Source organism: Nyctereutes procyonoides, unplaced genomic scaffold (assembly GCF_905146905.1).
Source record: "Nyctereutes procyonoides isolate TBG_1078 unplaced genomic scaffold, NYPRO_anot_genome, whole genome shotgun sequence".
Lineage (NCBI taxonomy): Eukaryota > Metazoa > Chordata > Mammalia > Carnivora > Canidae > Nyctereutes > Nyctereutes procyonoides.
In genome coordinates, this window is record NW_026575047.1 from 19,487,981 (window position 1) to 19,502,201 (window position 14,221).

A 14,221-nucleotide genomic window follows, 5' to 3' on the forward strand; every position below is an offset into this window, starting at 1 on the left:
ACTTGAATATTTTGGAGAAAGTGTAAGAGGTTGTCTTATTGCTTTTTGGCTTTGCTATCAGAGTTGATGGTACTTCCGTAGTGTTAAATAAAGACGTCATTCCGATTTTAGAAATGGAAATACAACTATATAGTCTGAGTGTTTTTACTTGCTTTCTATTTTAGGTCCTATTACTGCTGGATTGTACAAGATATTTAACCGTGTTTTCTTTGAGGTATGACTTAAATATCAAACATCTTAAATAAGAAAAGGGGAACATTTTAGTTTTGGAAGTCAGAATGCCAAGGAGAAAGAAAAATCTTGGGGGAAATCCTTTTCGGAAGACTGCAAGCTCTCAGGAAGTTGTATCCAGTATGGCTAGTCGTGAGGAGCCACCCACTACTCTTCCTTCCATGTGTGAGACAAAAGTTGATCGGGAGGAACTCTTCACCAGTATCTCAGAGATGTTTTCAGATCTGGACCCTGATGTAGTGTATTTGATGCTTTCTGAATGTGATTTCAAAGGTGAGAAAAAGTTTAGTTTGAACCCTTTGCATAGTATAAGAAGCCTTCATGTACTTTACTGCCAATAGTAATATAGAAAAACAACTGCCATATTTCTCTTTTGTTAATTTATCGAGCACCTGCTATGGGCAAGGTACTAAGTTGGTATTGTGTTATGAGAAGAAAGCAGTTTTTTCTGCTCTCAAGAAATACACAGTTCTAAGTGTAAGATATATGTATAGATACTACATTCTGTGTTTTATTTCTTTTTATCTTCCCTCTAGAACAGGTTGGCACTACTAACATTTTGGACCAGATGATTCCTTGTTGTGAGTGGCTTTCCTGTGAATCATAGGATGTTTAGCAGCATCCCTGGCCTATACTCTCTAGTTGACAGTAGCAACCTTCAGTAGCCTGTTGTGGCAATGAAAAATGTGTCCACCTATTGTCATATATCCCTTGGGGACCAGAATCATTCCCAATTGAGGACTGCTGTCTTAATATGTAAGCTCCATAAAGACAGATTTTATAAAGTTTTTACTGCTGTATCCCCAGTCCCTAAAATAACAAATGATTCATACAGGACCTCAGTAAATATTTATTGAGTGAAAAGATCATTGTAATTGTGGGAATGAGAGCTGATTAGAAGTTGATATTATTAGAGTAGTGTTTCACAATACTGGCTTTGGAGTCAGGAAACTTGGGTTAGATTTCCAGTTCCGCTACTTAACCTCTCTGGGTCTGTTTTCTTATCTGTTAGAAAAATAGTAGTATGTACCTCATAGGACTTTTTTTGGTAAGAACTGAGGGTTTTTTTTGTTTTTTTTTGGTTAAGTTTTCAATTTAGTATTATTTTTTTTAAAATTTTTTAAATTTTTATTTATTTATGATAGTCACACAGAATGAGAGAGAGAGAGGCAGAGACATAGGCAGAGGGAGAAACAGGCTCCATGCACCGGGAGCCCGACATGGGATTCAATCCCGGGTTTCCAGGATCGTGCCCTGGGCCAAAGACAGGCGCTAAACCGCTGCGCCACCCAGGGATCCCATCAATTTAGTATTATTAATAACTTATAATAAATTGATTAGAAGTATGTTGACAAACTTTCAAAGTTGACTGAGTAAATTAAATGTTGATGCTTAGTGTTACTATTGGCCATGATTAGTATAAGATAAAATTTTTCTAGATTGGGGAAGTTTTGCTAATGCATTAAAATTCATTTTATTCATTACATGGACTGTGATGAGAATATATTAACTATCCTGTTATGTGTGCAAAAAAACAGTTTTCAGCAGTCCACATTATGCTCAAAATTGATAGTGTATAGAGTTTTATGTATGATTTTTTTTTTATGTACTACTTTTTTATTTCCTGATGTTGAGGTGTTTAAAATTTGTTTCACATATACTAACCTAGTAATGAGGAACGACGAGAAAAATATATTACCCTTACATCCTAACAGAAAACATTTTTCTTTTCTAGGATCTTCTCTACACCTTATTTATAAATACTGATATTTTGAGTAGTCTGAATAAATAGTGTTAATGAAACTACATATTCTGCTTTTTAAACCTAACATAAGCATTTTTTTCAGTGTTGCTGTGATCTTTGTATTTATTTTTAATAGCTTTCTAATATCCCACTTAATTGTGCTCTGATTTTTAAATTATATATAAGTTTTTCATGAATAATTAATACAGCAGAGGACATCGTGGCACAAATCATTTTTCCCTTCTTTTGGCTTTTTTTCTTAGTTCCAACGTTTTATTTTCGTATGTCACAAGGTAAGAACAGTTTTCAGTTCTTGGAAACATACCCATAAATTGCCTACCAAAGAGGTGTGCCCTTTCAGCATTTAGTATTAAAGTTTTTAATAGGAATAAAATTTTGCTTTTTCTTATTTTTTTTCCTTTAAATAAGGTTATTGAGTATTTTTGTAGATGGTTTATTGATTTTTATGTTCTTGTGTGAATTGTTTATTCATGTATTGTTTTATACCATTGGTTTAATTTTTTCCAACACTCTGTGTAAAGACTTTTCTTTTGTGATTATATATATATATATATATATATATATATATATATATATATATCATGATCGTTTGCTTATTTTTACTTAATACTGTTTTTTATTATATACATGTTAATTTTTTGGGTTGATCTTGGGGTTTTTCTATTATATAAATTTTCTTCATAGAAATACTTATGTTTGCTTGTGTGCTTGCTTTCTCCCTCCCCCCTCCCCCATGTATAGGGCTTCTAACCTTTGTACTATTGCTATAATCTCCTAACTGGTATCTTTGCCAGGCTTGTCCCTCCAATCCCTCTTTGTTTTTCTTCTTAAGGGAACATTAATTGGGTGCTTACTAGGTGCCAGTCCTTGTGCACAGCACATTTTCATGGATTATCTCATTTAATCCTCACAACAACCCTATGAGGTAGGTACTTTTATTATCCCCATATTGCACATGAGAAAATCAAGGCTTTGGAAAGTTCAGTAATTTGTTCAAAGGGTCATAGCCAGCAAGTAGGGATTGAAGTTTGGTTTTCTGAGTCCAGACCAGAGCTGTTACTCCTGTGCTGTGCTTCCTTTCCCTATTTATTTTCCTTAAAACAAAACAAAGCACAGAAATAAGCAAAACTCCAAACTTCAAATGCCTAACAATTCTAATTCTGTATTTGTATTAGGACAGAAAGAGCTGGAGTCAGACATACCAGTCCTGGCTCTGTCACTTAATATATGTGTGACTTGGGTTAAGTTAATGTACTTTTCGAACTTCATTTTCTTCATCTATTTGCTAGAAATACTATACCTCACAGTATTATTTGAGGGCTCATTGAGGTGATACGTACAAAGTGCCTAGCTCAAATTTGGTGACAAGTAGTTTCCCTAGAAGGTAAAATTGGTATGTCCTACCATGACATATAGCACTCTTGCCAGTTCCACTTGCTCTTTTTTTCCAGTTTTGTCTCCTTTTATTACCATACTACTGTGTACCCACATTCCAACCAACTTTTCTTAATACCTTAAACATGCTTTGTGTTTTCAAGATTGGCTTTCCCTTTCCCTCCTTTGTCTGACAAGTTTCTTTTTAATCTTCCAGTCCCAGATCACATATTACCTTTTGTGGAATCTTCCTTATTCTCTTATAAGGCTGCTATGGCATTTGTGTATTACTAAAAGTGTGCATTATTTAGTCTATATTATATTATAATGTAATTGTCTTCTAATTTAATTATCTTTAATTGCCTCTGTTAGACTGCAAAAAATCCCTTAAGTGTAGTAAAAACTATGTCTTATTTACTTTGAACAAAGTATGTCTGATACGTAATACATGCTAATAGCTTTTTTTGGTATTAAATGAAATTCATTGCATAAACTATATAAACAAATCAGATTTACAGGAGAGTACTTAAAAATGCTTAATTTTTAAAAAGATGGGCAATAGCTAAATTTTGAATAAATTAACGGATTTTTGGGTCTTTTAAAAGTTTTTTTATTTTTTATTTTTTGGTGTTTGGGTCTTTATAAATAACCATAATATATGTAATTATAGATACTTATAGATATAGTTTATATATATTATTTTGTTTTACTTACATTTATCAGGGATTGTCTACTTGGTGGCAGTTTATTATCCTAGTTTCTTATTTTTTAAAAAAATTTATTTATTTATTTATGATAGTCACAGAGAGGGAGAGAGAGAGAGAGAGAGAGAGGCAGAGACATAGGCAGAGGGAGAAGCAGGTCCCATGCACCGGGAGCCCGATGTGGGATTCGATCCCGGGTCTCCAGGATTGTGCCCTGGGCCAAAGGCAGGCGCCAAACCGCTGCGCCACCCAGGGATCCCTATCATCCTAGTTTATTATAGTTTGTCTGATAGTAAGTAACATCATTGCATGACTCCATCATTCAAACTTTGTATTGATACAGACTTGTGTATTAGTAAAATGTTAATTAAAAAATGACTTGAATATTTATAAATTTCTGTATTCCATTCAGTACAAAAAGTATAATTTTACATGGATTTTATTTACTGTTTTCAATACAACTATATATTGCTCTTCTTGTACAGTTGAAAATGCAATGGATTGTCTATTAGAATTATCTGCCACTGATGCCAAGGTAGAAGAATCATCTTTAAAAAGCTTTGTTGCCTCCGAGAACCAAGTAAGTGCTGTGGGACGTGAAATAATGGAAAAATATACTCCTGAAGAAGAGAGGGAAGATTCAAAAATGGATTCGTTTTTGGACATGCAGCTAACTGAAGACTTGGATTCCTTAATACAGAATGCTTTTGAGAAATTGAACTCTTCTCCTGATGACCAAGTATACTCATTTTTGCCTTTGCAAGGTGTTAATAGTTTTAGTGACCCGAGTGCATTTATAAATTCAGATTCAAGTAATATGACTCCCATTCTTTCTACACAGAATATGGATTTGGACAGTGAAAATTTGGAGAATTCTGCCTCTGCATTAAGTTCAAACACCTTAATTTCACATTCTGTTTCTGATGAGTCCAAAAATTTTATAAAGGATGACATATTGGCATTGGAAGATCCTCTTCTCAGTAGTTCTTTAAATGTAGCAAATGACACTATGGTGAGTAGTAGCAATCTCAGTCAAAGGCAGAAAGAGCTTTTAGAATCTGAGTGTGTTGAGACTCCGTTCTCTCAAGCCCCTGTAGATTTGGATGCCAGTGAACCTCAGGCTCCTTTAAGCCTTACTGCGCAAAATTTGGGGCTTGATTTACTAGGTACAAGTGGGGATCAGAAATCTGCCTCTGTCCCCGATGCATTTGTACCTTCTGAAGAATTCAGTTTCAAACCACACAAACATACTGAACTTCCGTCAAAGGGGAAAGATGTGAATTACTGTCCTGTACTTACCCCTCTCCCTCTGCTGCTGCCTCCTCCTCCACCTCCACCAATGTGGAATCCAATGATTCCTGCTTTTGACCTCTTTCAAGGAAATCATGCCTTTGTAGCTCCTGTTGTAACCACCGCTACGCACTGGAGACCCGTCAGCTACACGTTTCCCCCTCCAGTTATTTCTCACACTTCCCCAACAAAGGTATGGAGAACTAAAGAGGGAACAAGTGCTTATCAAGTACAAGAAACCCCAGTTTCTCAGGTCGCAAGAAAGAAGACATCATCTTATGTTGGACTAGTTCTTGTTCTCCTCAGAGGGCTTCCAGGATCAGGAAAATCTTTTTTGGCAAGGTATGAGGTTTAATTGAGTTTTTAAAAAGTATAATACTTGAACCTGAACATTTATGATGGAGAGTATGACCATGTGAAATCCTTTTGTTTAATAGAGATGTTAGTAACTGCTAAGATCTTTTCTCTTTACTATTTTTTTCTTTGTAGCTAATATCAGCATTCTTTTCTCCAGAAATTTTTATTGAATTCTTTTATCTTAGAATATCATTTTGGGAGATAAGAAAGATTTAAAGATAATTCCAAGATTACGAGCTTCTGAAATCAGTAGAAATAGCTTTATGTGAAAGAGAACTAGTTTGAGAAGAAAAGAAGTTCAACTTTGATTATAGAGTTAAAAAGCCATGATTGATTTTGAATTCAAGGAATAAAATAGACTTGTTTTAGTTCAGTTTTCTTGGGTATCAGACTTCTGCCTAGAGGTTTTCCAGTATGATTTGTCTGGATATTATTATATTCTCACTTTTAAGTAACAGTACGAGTTCTTTATTTGAATTACGGCTTTGTAAAAATTAGGAGAGGGAATTTAGAAGAAAAATTAATAAAAATAATTCCATTTGTCATTCACAGGACTTTGCAAGAGGATAATCCAAGTGGAATTATTCTTAGTACTGATGATTATTTTTACATAAATGGGCAGTATCAGTTTGATGTAAAGTACCTAGGAGAAGCACACGAGTGGAACCAGAATCGTGGTAAGAATAGACAATAGATTTTGGGTAATACTAAGAGCAATATAAAATATTTGTATTTTGAGAGATACACAGTTTTTAGAAAGTTACAATCCCCTTCATTTTGTTTTAAAAATTTTATTTTTTAAAATTATTTATTCATGAGAGACAGAGACAGAGACACAGGCAGAGGGAAAAGCAGGCTCCATGCAGGGAGCCTGATGTGGGACTCAATCCCGGTCTCCAGGATCACGCCCTGGGCCAAAGGCAGACGCTAAACTGCTGAGCTACCCAGGGATCCCTCCCCTTCATTTTTTTAAAGATTTCATTTACTTGAGAGAGAGAGAGAAATCATGAATGGGTGAGGGGCAGAGGGAGGGAGAAACAGACTTCCCGCTGAGCAGGGCCCCACTCTGGGCTCCATCCCAGGACTCCAGAAGGTAGATGCTTAACCGACTGAGCCAACTAGGTGCCCCCTCATTTAATTGTTAAACTGAATTATTTATTCAACTATATATAACATAAAAAATTATAACAAGTTACATAGCAAGAGGTGAAAGAGGTAGTCTTATTTTTTTTTAAAGATTTTATTTTATTTATTTGTTCATGAGATACACACAGAGGAGGCAGAGACATAGGCAGATAGAGAAGCAGGCTTCCCTTGGGGAGAAGCAGGCTTCTCTCAGGGAGCTTGATGGAGGACTCGATCCCAGAACCCCGGGACCATGACCTGAGCCAAAGGCAGACATTCTACCACTGAGCCACCACCCATGTGTCCCAGAGGTAGTCTTATCTCACAGAATTGTTATGAGGATTAAACAAGTTAATTTTTATAAAATGCTTAGAACATGGCATGGCATGTTTTGGTTTTATTCTTTATTTTTTTAGTTTAATCACTGGAGATGTTGTCAAAAGTGTATCAGCTTTTCTATATGGGTCTCAGAATAGTTCAAGATGTCTCCAGTTCTCTGGTGTGCTTTGGTTCCTATTTCCTAATAGGAAGTATTTCCTGTGTTGCTAACCGCTACTCTTTCCTTGATTGATTTTATTGTTATGGGGGGGGGGGGACAGTGGGAGAGTAAAAACGGCTCTCCTCAAACTGAAGAGTAGGGAGCTTAACTTAATTGGATTATTTGTTTTTGGAGTGTTGAGTTGTATAAATTCTTTATATGTGTTTGGATACTCACCCTTTATCAGATATGTCATTTGCAAATACATTCTCTCATTCGGTAGGTTGCCTTTTAATTGTGTAGATTGTATTCTTTTTCTTTCTTTCTTTCTTTCTTTCTTTCTTTCTTTCTTTCTTTCTTTCTTTCGGTTGTATTCTTTTGTGAGCAGACACCTTTTATTTTGACGTAATCCCAGTAGTTCATTTTTGCTTTCATTTTTCTTGCCTCAGGAGACCTATCTAGAAAAATGTTGCTACGGTGGATATCAGAGAAATTATTGCTTGTGCTCTTTAGGATTTTTATGGTTTCAGGTCTCACATAAAGGTTTCTAATCCATTTTGAGGGTTTTTTTTGTGTGTGTGTATGGTGAAAGAAAGTGGGTTACTTTCATTCTTTTGCATGTTGTCCAGTATTTCCAGCACCATTTGAAGAGATTATTTTTCTTACTGTATATTCATTTCTTCTTCATTGAAGATTAATTGGCCATATAATTATTAATTTTATTTACTTACTTATTTTCTGTTCCATTGAGCTGTGTTTTTCTTTTTATGCTAGGTCCAGACTATTTTAGTTACTATCACTTTGTATTGTAGTTTGAAATTGGAATTGCGATACCTCTAGTTATGTTTCTGTTTTTCAAGATTGCTTGGCTTATTTGAGGTCTTTTATGGTTCCATACAAATTTTAGGATTTTTTGTTTTAGTTCTATGAAAAATGCTCTTGGTATTTTGATAGGGATTGCATTAAATCTGTAGATTGCTTTGGGTAGTATAGACATTTTAACAGTATTTTTCTTCTAGCCCGTGAGCATGGAATACCTTTCCACATTTCTTTGTATCATCTTGAATTTCTTTCTTCAGTGTTTTACAGTTTTCAGAGTATAGGTCTTTCACTTCTTTGGCTGAGTTTATTCCTAGATACTGTATTGTTTTTGGTGCAATTATAGATGGGATTGTTTTCTTAATTTTACTTTCTGCTTCATTATTATAGAGTGCAGCATGTTTCTGTACAGTGAATTTGTATTTTGTGACTTTGCTGAATTCAGTTTTATCAGTTCTGGTAGTTTTTTGGTTTTCTATATATAGTATCTCATGTCATCTGTAGATACTGTGAGTTTTATTTCTTCCTTATAATTTGGGTGCCTTTTATTTTTTTTTTTTATTTCTCCTCTGATTGCTGTGGCCAGGATTTCCAGTAATATGTTGAATGAAAGTGGTGAGAGTGGATATCCTTGTCTTGTTCCTGATCTTAGAGCAAAAGCTCTCAGTTTTTTAGCATTGGATATGATGATGGCTCTGGATTTTTCAAATAAGGCCTTTATTATGTTGAGGTATGTTCCATTTAGACCTACTTTGCAGATGACTTTCCTTGTGAATGGTTGTTGTACTTTGTCAAATGCTTCTGCATCTGTTGAAATGATCTATGATTTTTATCCTTTCTCTTATTGATGTGATGTATCATGTTGATTGTTTTGCAAATATTGAACTACTCTGGCAACCCAGGAATGGATTCCACTTTATCGTGGTGTAGGATTTTTTTAAATGTATTGTTGGCCTTTTTTTTTTTTTTTTTTTAATGTATTGTTGGATTTTGTTGAGGGTTTTTGCTTTTATATCCGTGAGTGATACTGACTTGTATTTCTCTTTTTTTGTGGTGCTTATCTTATTTTGGTATCAGGGTAATGCTTGCCTCATAGAATGAATTTGGAAGTTTTCCTTCCTCTTTTATTTTTCGGAATAGTTTGAGCAGAATGGGTTTTAACTATTCTTTAAATGTGAAGCCATCTGGTCCTTGACTTTTGTTTTTTGGGAATTTTTTGATTAGTGATTCAGTTTCATTGCTGATAATTAGTATGTTCAAAATTTCTATATTTTCTTGCTTTAGTTTTTGTTAGGTAATATGTCTCGAAGAATTTATTCATTTTTTTCTAAGTTGTGCAGTTTGTTGACCTGTAGGTTTTCATAATCTGAAACAATTGTTTATATTTTTGTGGTGTTGATTGTTATTTATTTCTCCTCTTCCTTTCATGATTTTGTATATTTGGATCCTCTCTTTTTCGATGAGTCTGGCTGGAGGTTTATTAATTTTGTTGATCTTTTCGAAGAACCAGCTCGGGGTTCATTGATCTGTCCTATTATTTTTTTAGTTTCTGTATCATTTATTTCTGTTCTTATCTTTGTCATTTCCTCCCTTTTGCTAGGTTTGAGTTTTGTCTCCTTTTTCTAGCTTCTTAGTCTTTGTTATTTTTAAATTAGGTTCTTTGCTTTCTTATTATTGAGTTGTAAGAGAGTACAGGGAACTTTTAAAACTTCCACATAATTTCCTTGTAAGGCTTATTTATTGTGCTTCATTGTTAATTTTGTGAATGGCCTAATTCCTTGGGAAGAAAGGTAGTTTTTTGAGAAAAATCTCTTGTACAACAGTATAGTGTTTTCTTTATTTCAGATTATTATGTCTTTTTGCATGTGTTTGTTTATATTTTGTGCTTGTTTGTTTTAAAACTTTATTTTGGAATAATTTTTGATATATGGGTAGGTTGCAAAGGCAATATGGAGTTACTGTATACCTGTCACCCATTTCCCTCTAATGTTAACATCTTATTTAACCATGGTACATTTGTCAAGACTAAGAGATTAACAATGGTGTACTACTGTTAACTAATATTAAACTCCAGACTTTATTTGAATATTAGTTTTTATTTAAAACATTTTTTAAATTAATTAATTTTTAAAATAATTTTTGTTTTTAATTGGGCTCCATACCCAACATGGGGCTTGAACTCACAACTCTGGGATTAAGAATTGCATGCTCTACTGACTGAGGCAGCCAGGCACACATGGATATTAGTTTTTCTTTCTTCCTTCCTTCCTTTTTCTTTTTTTAAAGATTTTATTTATTTGAGAGAGTGAGTAAGAAAGCACAAGCAGGACGAGTGGCAGGCAAAGGGAGAGGGAGAAGCAGGTTCCCTGCTTAGCAGGGGTGTGAGACTCTATCCCAGGAACCTGGGAACCTGACCTGAGCTGAAGGTAGATGCTTAACTGACTGAGCCACCCAGGTGCCCCTGGATATTAGTTTTTCTACTAAGGTTCTTTTCCCATGTGGAATCTTATACAGGAGGATACCACATTGCTTTTAGCGTAGTTGTTTTTATGATATGATTTATTTCCCACATTTATGCTGTTTATATATGTAACACATAAAACTTAGTTTTATAAAAAAAAACAAAAAACAAAACAAAAAAAACTTAGTTTTATAATTTTCTCTGATTATAACTTTTTTTTTTAAGATTTTATTTATTCATGAGAGACACACAGAGAGAGGCAGAGACATAGTCAGAGGGAGAAGCAGGCTCCATGCAGGAAGCCCGATGCAGGACTTGATCCCAGGACTCTGGGATACACCCTGAGCCAAAGGCAGAGGCTCAACTGCTGAGCCACCCAGATATCCCTGATTATAACTTTAGTATATATTACTTATAATCCAATATTTACTGGTACTTTAATTTTTTATATGCTCAAAAGTGATTTTTAGAAGGAGAGTTTGGGGTGCCTGGGTGGCTCAGTTGTTTAAACATTTAACTCTTGATTTTGGCTCGGGTTGTGATTTCATGGTCGTGGGATCAAGCCTGGCTGGCGTTGGACTCTGAGCTGGGTGTGGAGCCTACTTGGGATTCTCTCTTTCTCCTATTGCTCCTTCCTCTCTCTTAATAAAAAAAAAAGAAGAAGTAGGGTTTTGAGTAAAGTTAGTACATATCTGTGATTTTCAAATTACGGAGACAAGATCAGATTTTTATTTTTTTAAAGATTTTATTTATTTATTCATAAGAGACACACAGAGAGAGAGAGGCAGAGACACAGGCAGAGGGAGAAGCAGGCTCCATGCAGAGAGCCCGAAGTGGGACTTGATCCCAGGACTCCAGGATCATGCCCTGGGCCAAAGGCAGGTGCCAAACCGCTGAGCCACCCAGGGATCCCCAAGATCAGATTTTTAAAATTTCAACAGAATATACTTAATACTGTTATAAAGAGCGATTTGTCATTTTCTGTTTGTGTTTTTCAGCAAAAGAAGCATTTGAGAAGAAGGTGTCTCCTATAATAATAGATAATACAAACCTACAGGCATGGGAAATGAAGCCTTATGTTTCTTTGGTTTGTACCATAACTTGTCATAAGTCTATAGTAATAAGTTTGAAATTGTTGGGAGACGTTAATTACACAAGTGAATCTCAAGCAAACAATCTTTGTTTGGATGGTCTGTAACTGAGCTTTCTCTGGTCTTAAGCAAAATGAGAAAAATAGAAATAGTTTTTGCATAAAGCTAAATTTATTCAGTTTTCAAATTAGGAGATTTCATTTTTAAATCCGGTGATTTCATTTTTGATGTCTTTTATGAAAAAGTAATGGTATTATGATTTTATGTTTGTGTGTATATACATAATAAATTATAATTTTATGTTCGTATGAGTATATATATATGTGTGTGTGTGCATGTATATGTATGTATATACACAGAAAATATTTTTCCTTATTGCTGTTACTTGGCAGAATCAATATTGGTGGATCTTTGTAGTGACCAAATTTCTTTTGATTTTGCTCTTCTGATAAGTTCAGACTTTTATAAATTCAACTCTTTTCAGCTCTCCAAATTTGCCAAGATTCTTTTTTTGTTTTTTGCCTTGCTTTGATGTCACCTTTTTCAGGAAGTTAGTATTTTTTAACTTACTAAAAAGCTCTTTCTGTTTTAATGGCACTCTGGTTTACTTCTGTGATACCTTTAAACATGCTACTTTTATCAGTAGGCCATGGGTTGGCTGACTTTTTTCTATAGTGTCAGATAGTAAGTATTTTAGGTTTTTGTGGGCCACATACAGTCTTTGTTGTAGTATCTCCTTTTTCTTATTTTTCTTTTTAAATAATCCTTTAAAGACATAAAAACTATCCTTAGTGCCTAGGCCGTAGAAATACTGGCTGATGGGCTAAATTTGGCTGTAAGCCATCTATATATTTTTGAGGATAGGTCTGTTGTTTTATTCATCATTGAATCTCCGTGGTATAGCACTGTGCTTTGGCATATAGTAAATATATATTTGTTGAGTTAAAATGGTGAATGAATGAACCTTTTGTGATTATGGGGAATTGTTTATTCCTCCAATATTAGCACATGTCTGGCACATTAAAGCTCAGTTTATGTTTTTTCAGTTAATGAATGTCCTTCTTTTATGCCCTCAGCATATCCAATCTGTACTTCCTTTGCTGTCTAGTGCACTTGTACTGTTTTGAAGGTGTGACTCTTCATTTTTTGAATAAAATTAATGTCCTTTGAGAGCAAATGAGATTTTACTTCTGTGCGGGGGCAGTAGAGGGAACAAAGACTCAATTTTAGTACATTGGGAATTGAAATTCAGTTTGCTTTCTGGCCTCAGGAGTTCCTGATTTCTAGCCTAACGTATTTATCATGGGTAATATTTTCTCCCTTAACCTTACTTGACTTTTCAGTAAGTTTCCCTTAGCTTCCTGCTGTCATCTTAGAAAGTTCTTTAATACTCATTTTTTTATATAGAAAAGAAAGAAGGCTATGCATTACTGTGTTACTGATTTTTATCTAGCCTTCAGGCTTCCATAATATTTTTCTTTCCCTTTTTTCTTATATAATAATTGAAATTATGAAGCTGTTTTCCAATATTTTTTTTAAATTTATTTATGATAGTCACACAGAGAGAGAGAGAGAGAGAGGGGCAGAGACACAGGCAGAGGGAGAAGCAGGCTCCATGCACCGGGAGCCTGACGTGGGATTTGATCCAGGGTCTCCAGGATCGCGCCCTGGGCCAAAGGCAGGCGCCAAACCGCTGCGCCACCCAGGGATCCCTGTTTTCCAATATTGATTCCCTTTCTCTCCCCAACTCTACTTAGAAGTATGAAGAACTGCTGCTTATCATAGAATATCAAATTCATTTTTTTCTTCAAAAGGAAGTAGCTATAACAGTTACTGTAGAGAAGAGGATCACTTTTTGCTCCTTTTGGCAGCAAGATAATGAGAGCTGTGGGGGAGTGGAATAGATTGGAGATAACAGTCTATTACTATCATGACTATCATTTACAAAAGTAGTTAAGTAGTGAGTTGGGGTTAAGTAGCAAGCATTCAGATATGCTTGCTTAGTGGCACCTGGCAAAACTTACTACTTTGCTTTAAATATATATATAGTTTCCCTTGTGAGCTATTATATAGTTTAACATAAATCACAATCCTCCCAAATAATATAACATTATTAAGATTTGCCTATTGATATGGGAGTTGAAAAAGTCTTTATATTCATAGCTCCCCCCCCCCCCCCCCGCCCCGTGTATGTGTATTCATTTAAAATTAATTTGATCCTAAGAGCTGTAGGGCACTCCTTTAGGTAATTAGAGACCGGGGGTGTGGCCAGCCCCTGAATAAAGTATATAAAATTTGGTACTGAGGTAAGGAGATGAAAGTGAGTAGAGTCATTACCGGGTGTTATGTCACTTACCTAGGTTGATTGGGGGCTTTTCTGTCAGAATGACAAAATAGCAATGAATTCTTTGCATCTTGTCAGAAAACTGAGGGGATCAGTAGTGGGAGATGAGGTCAGAGGTGTAATGGTAGTTGGGAGAGATGGTAGGGCACATTATAGAAGGGCTCATTGGCTCATGTAAGAAT

The 14,221-nt window shown here is 35.1% G+C and overlaps 1 protein-coding gene across 1 annotated transcript in view; it reads left to right on the forward strand.

Annotated features, from left to right (window-relative positions):
* N4BP2 (NEDD4 binding protein 2) overlaps nucleotides 1-14,221 on the forward strand; it is an 86,561-nt gene that overhangs the window by 27,740 nt on the left and 44,600 nt on the right. The window contains 4 exon segments of the mRNA XM_055325960.1: nucleotides 165-504; nucleotides 4,560-5,706; nucleotides 6,274-6,398; nucleotides 11,603-11,691. Coding sequence (XP_055181935.1) covers nucleotides 279-504; nucleotides 4,560-5,706; nucleotides 6,274-6,398; nucleotides 11,603-11,691 — 1,587 coding nt within the window. The 5' untranslated portion in view covers nucleotides 165-278.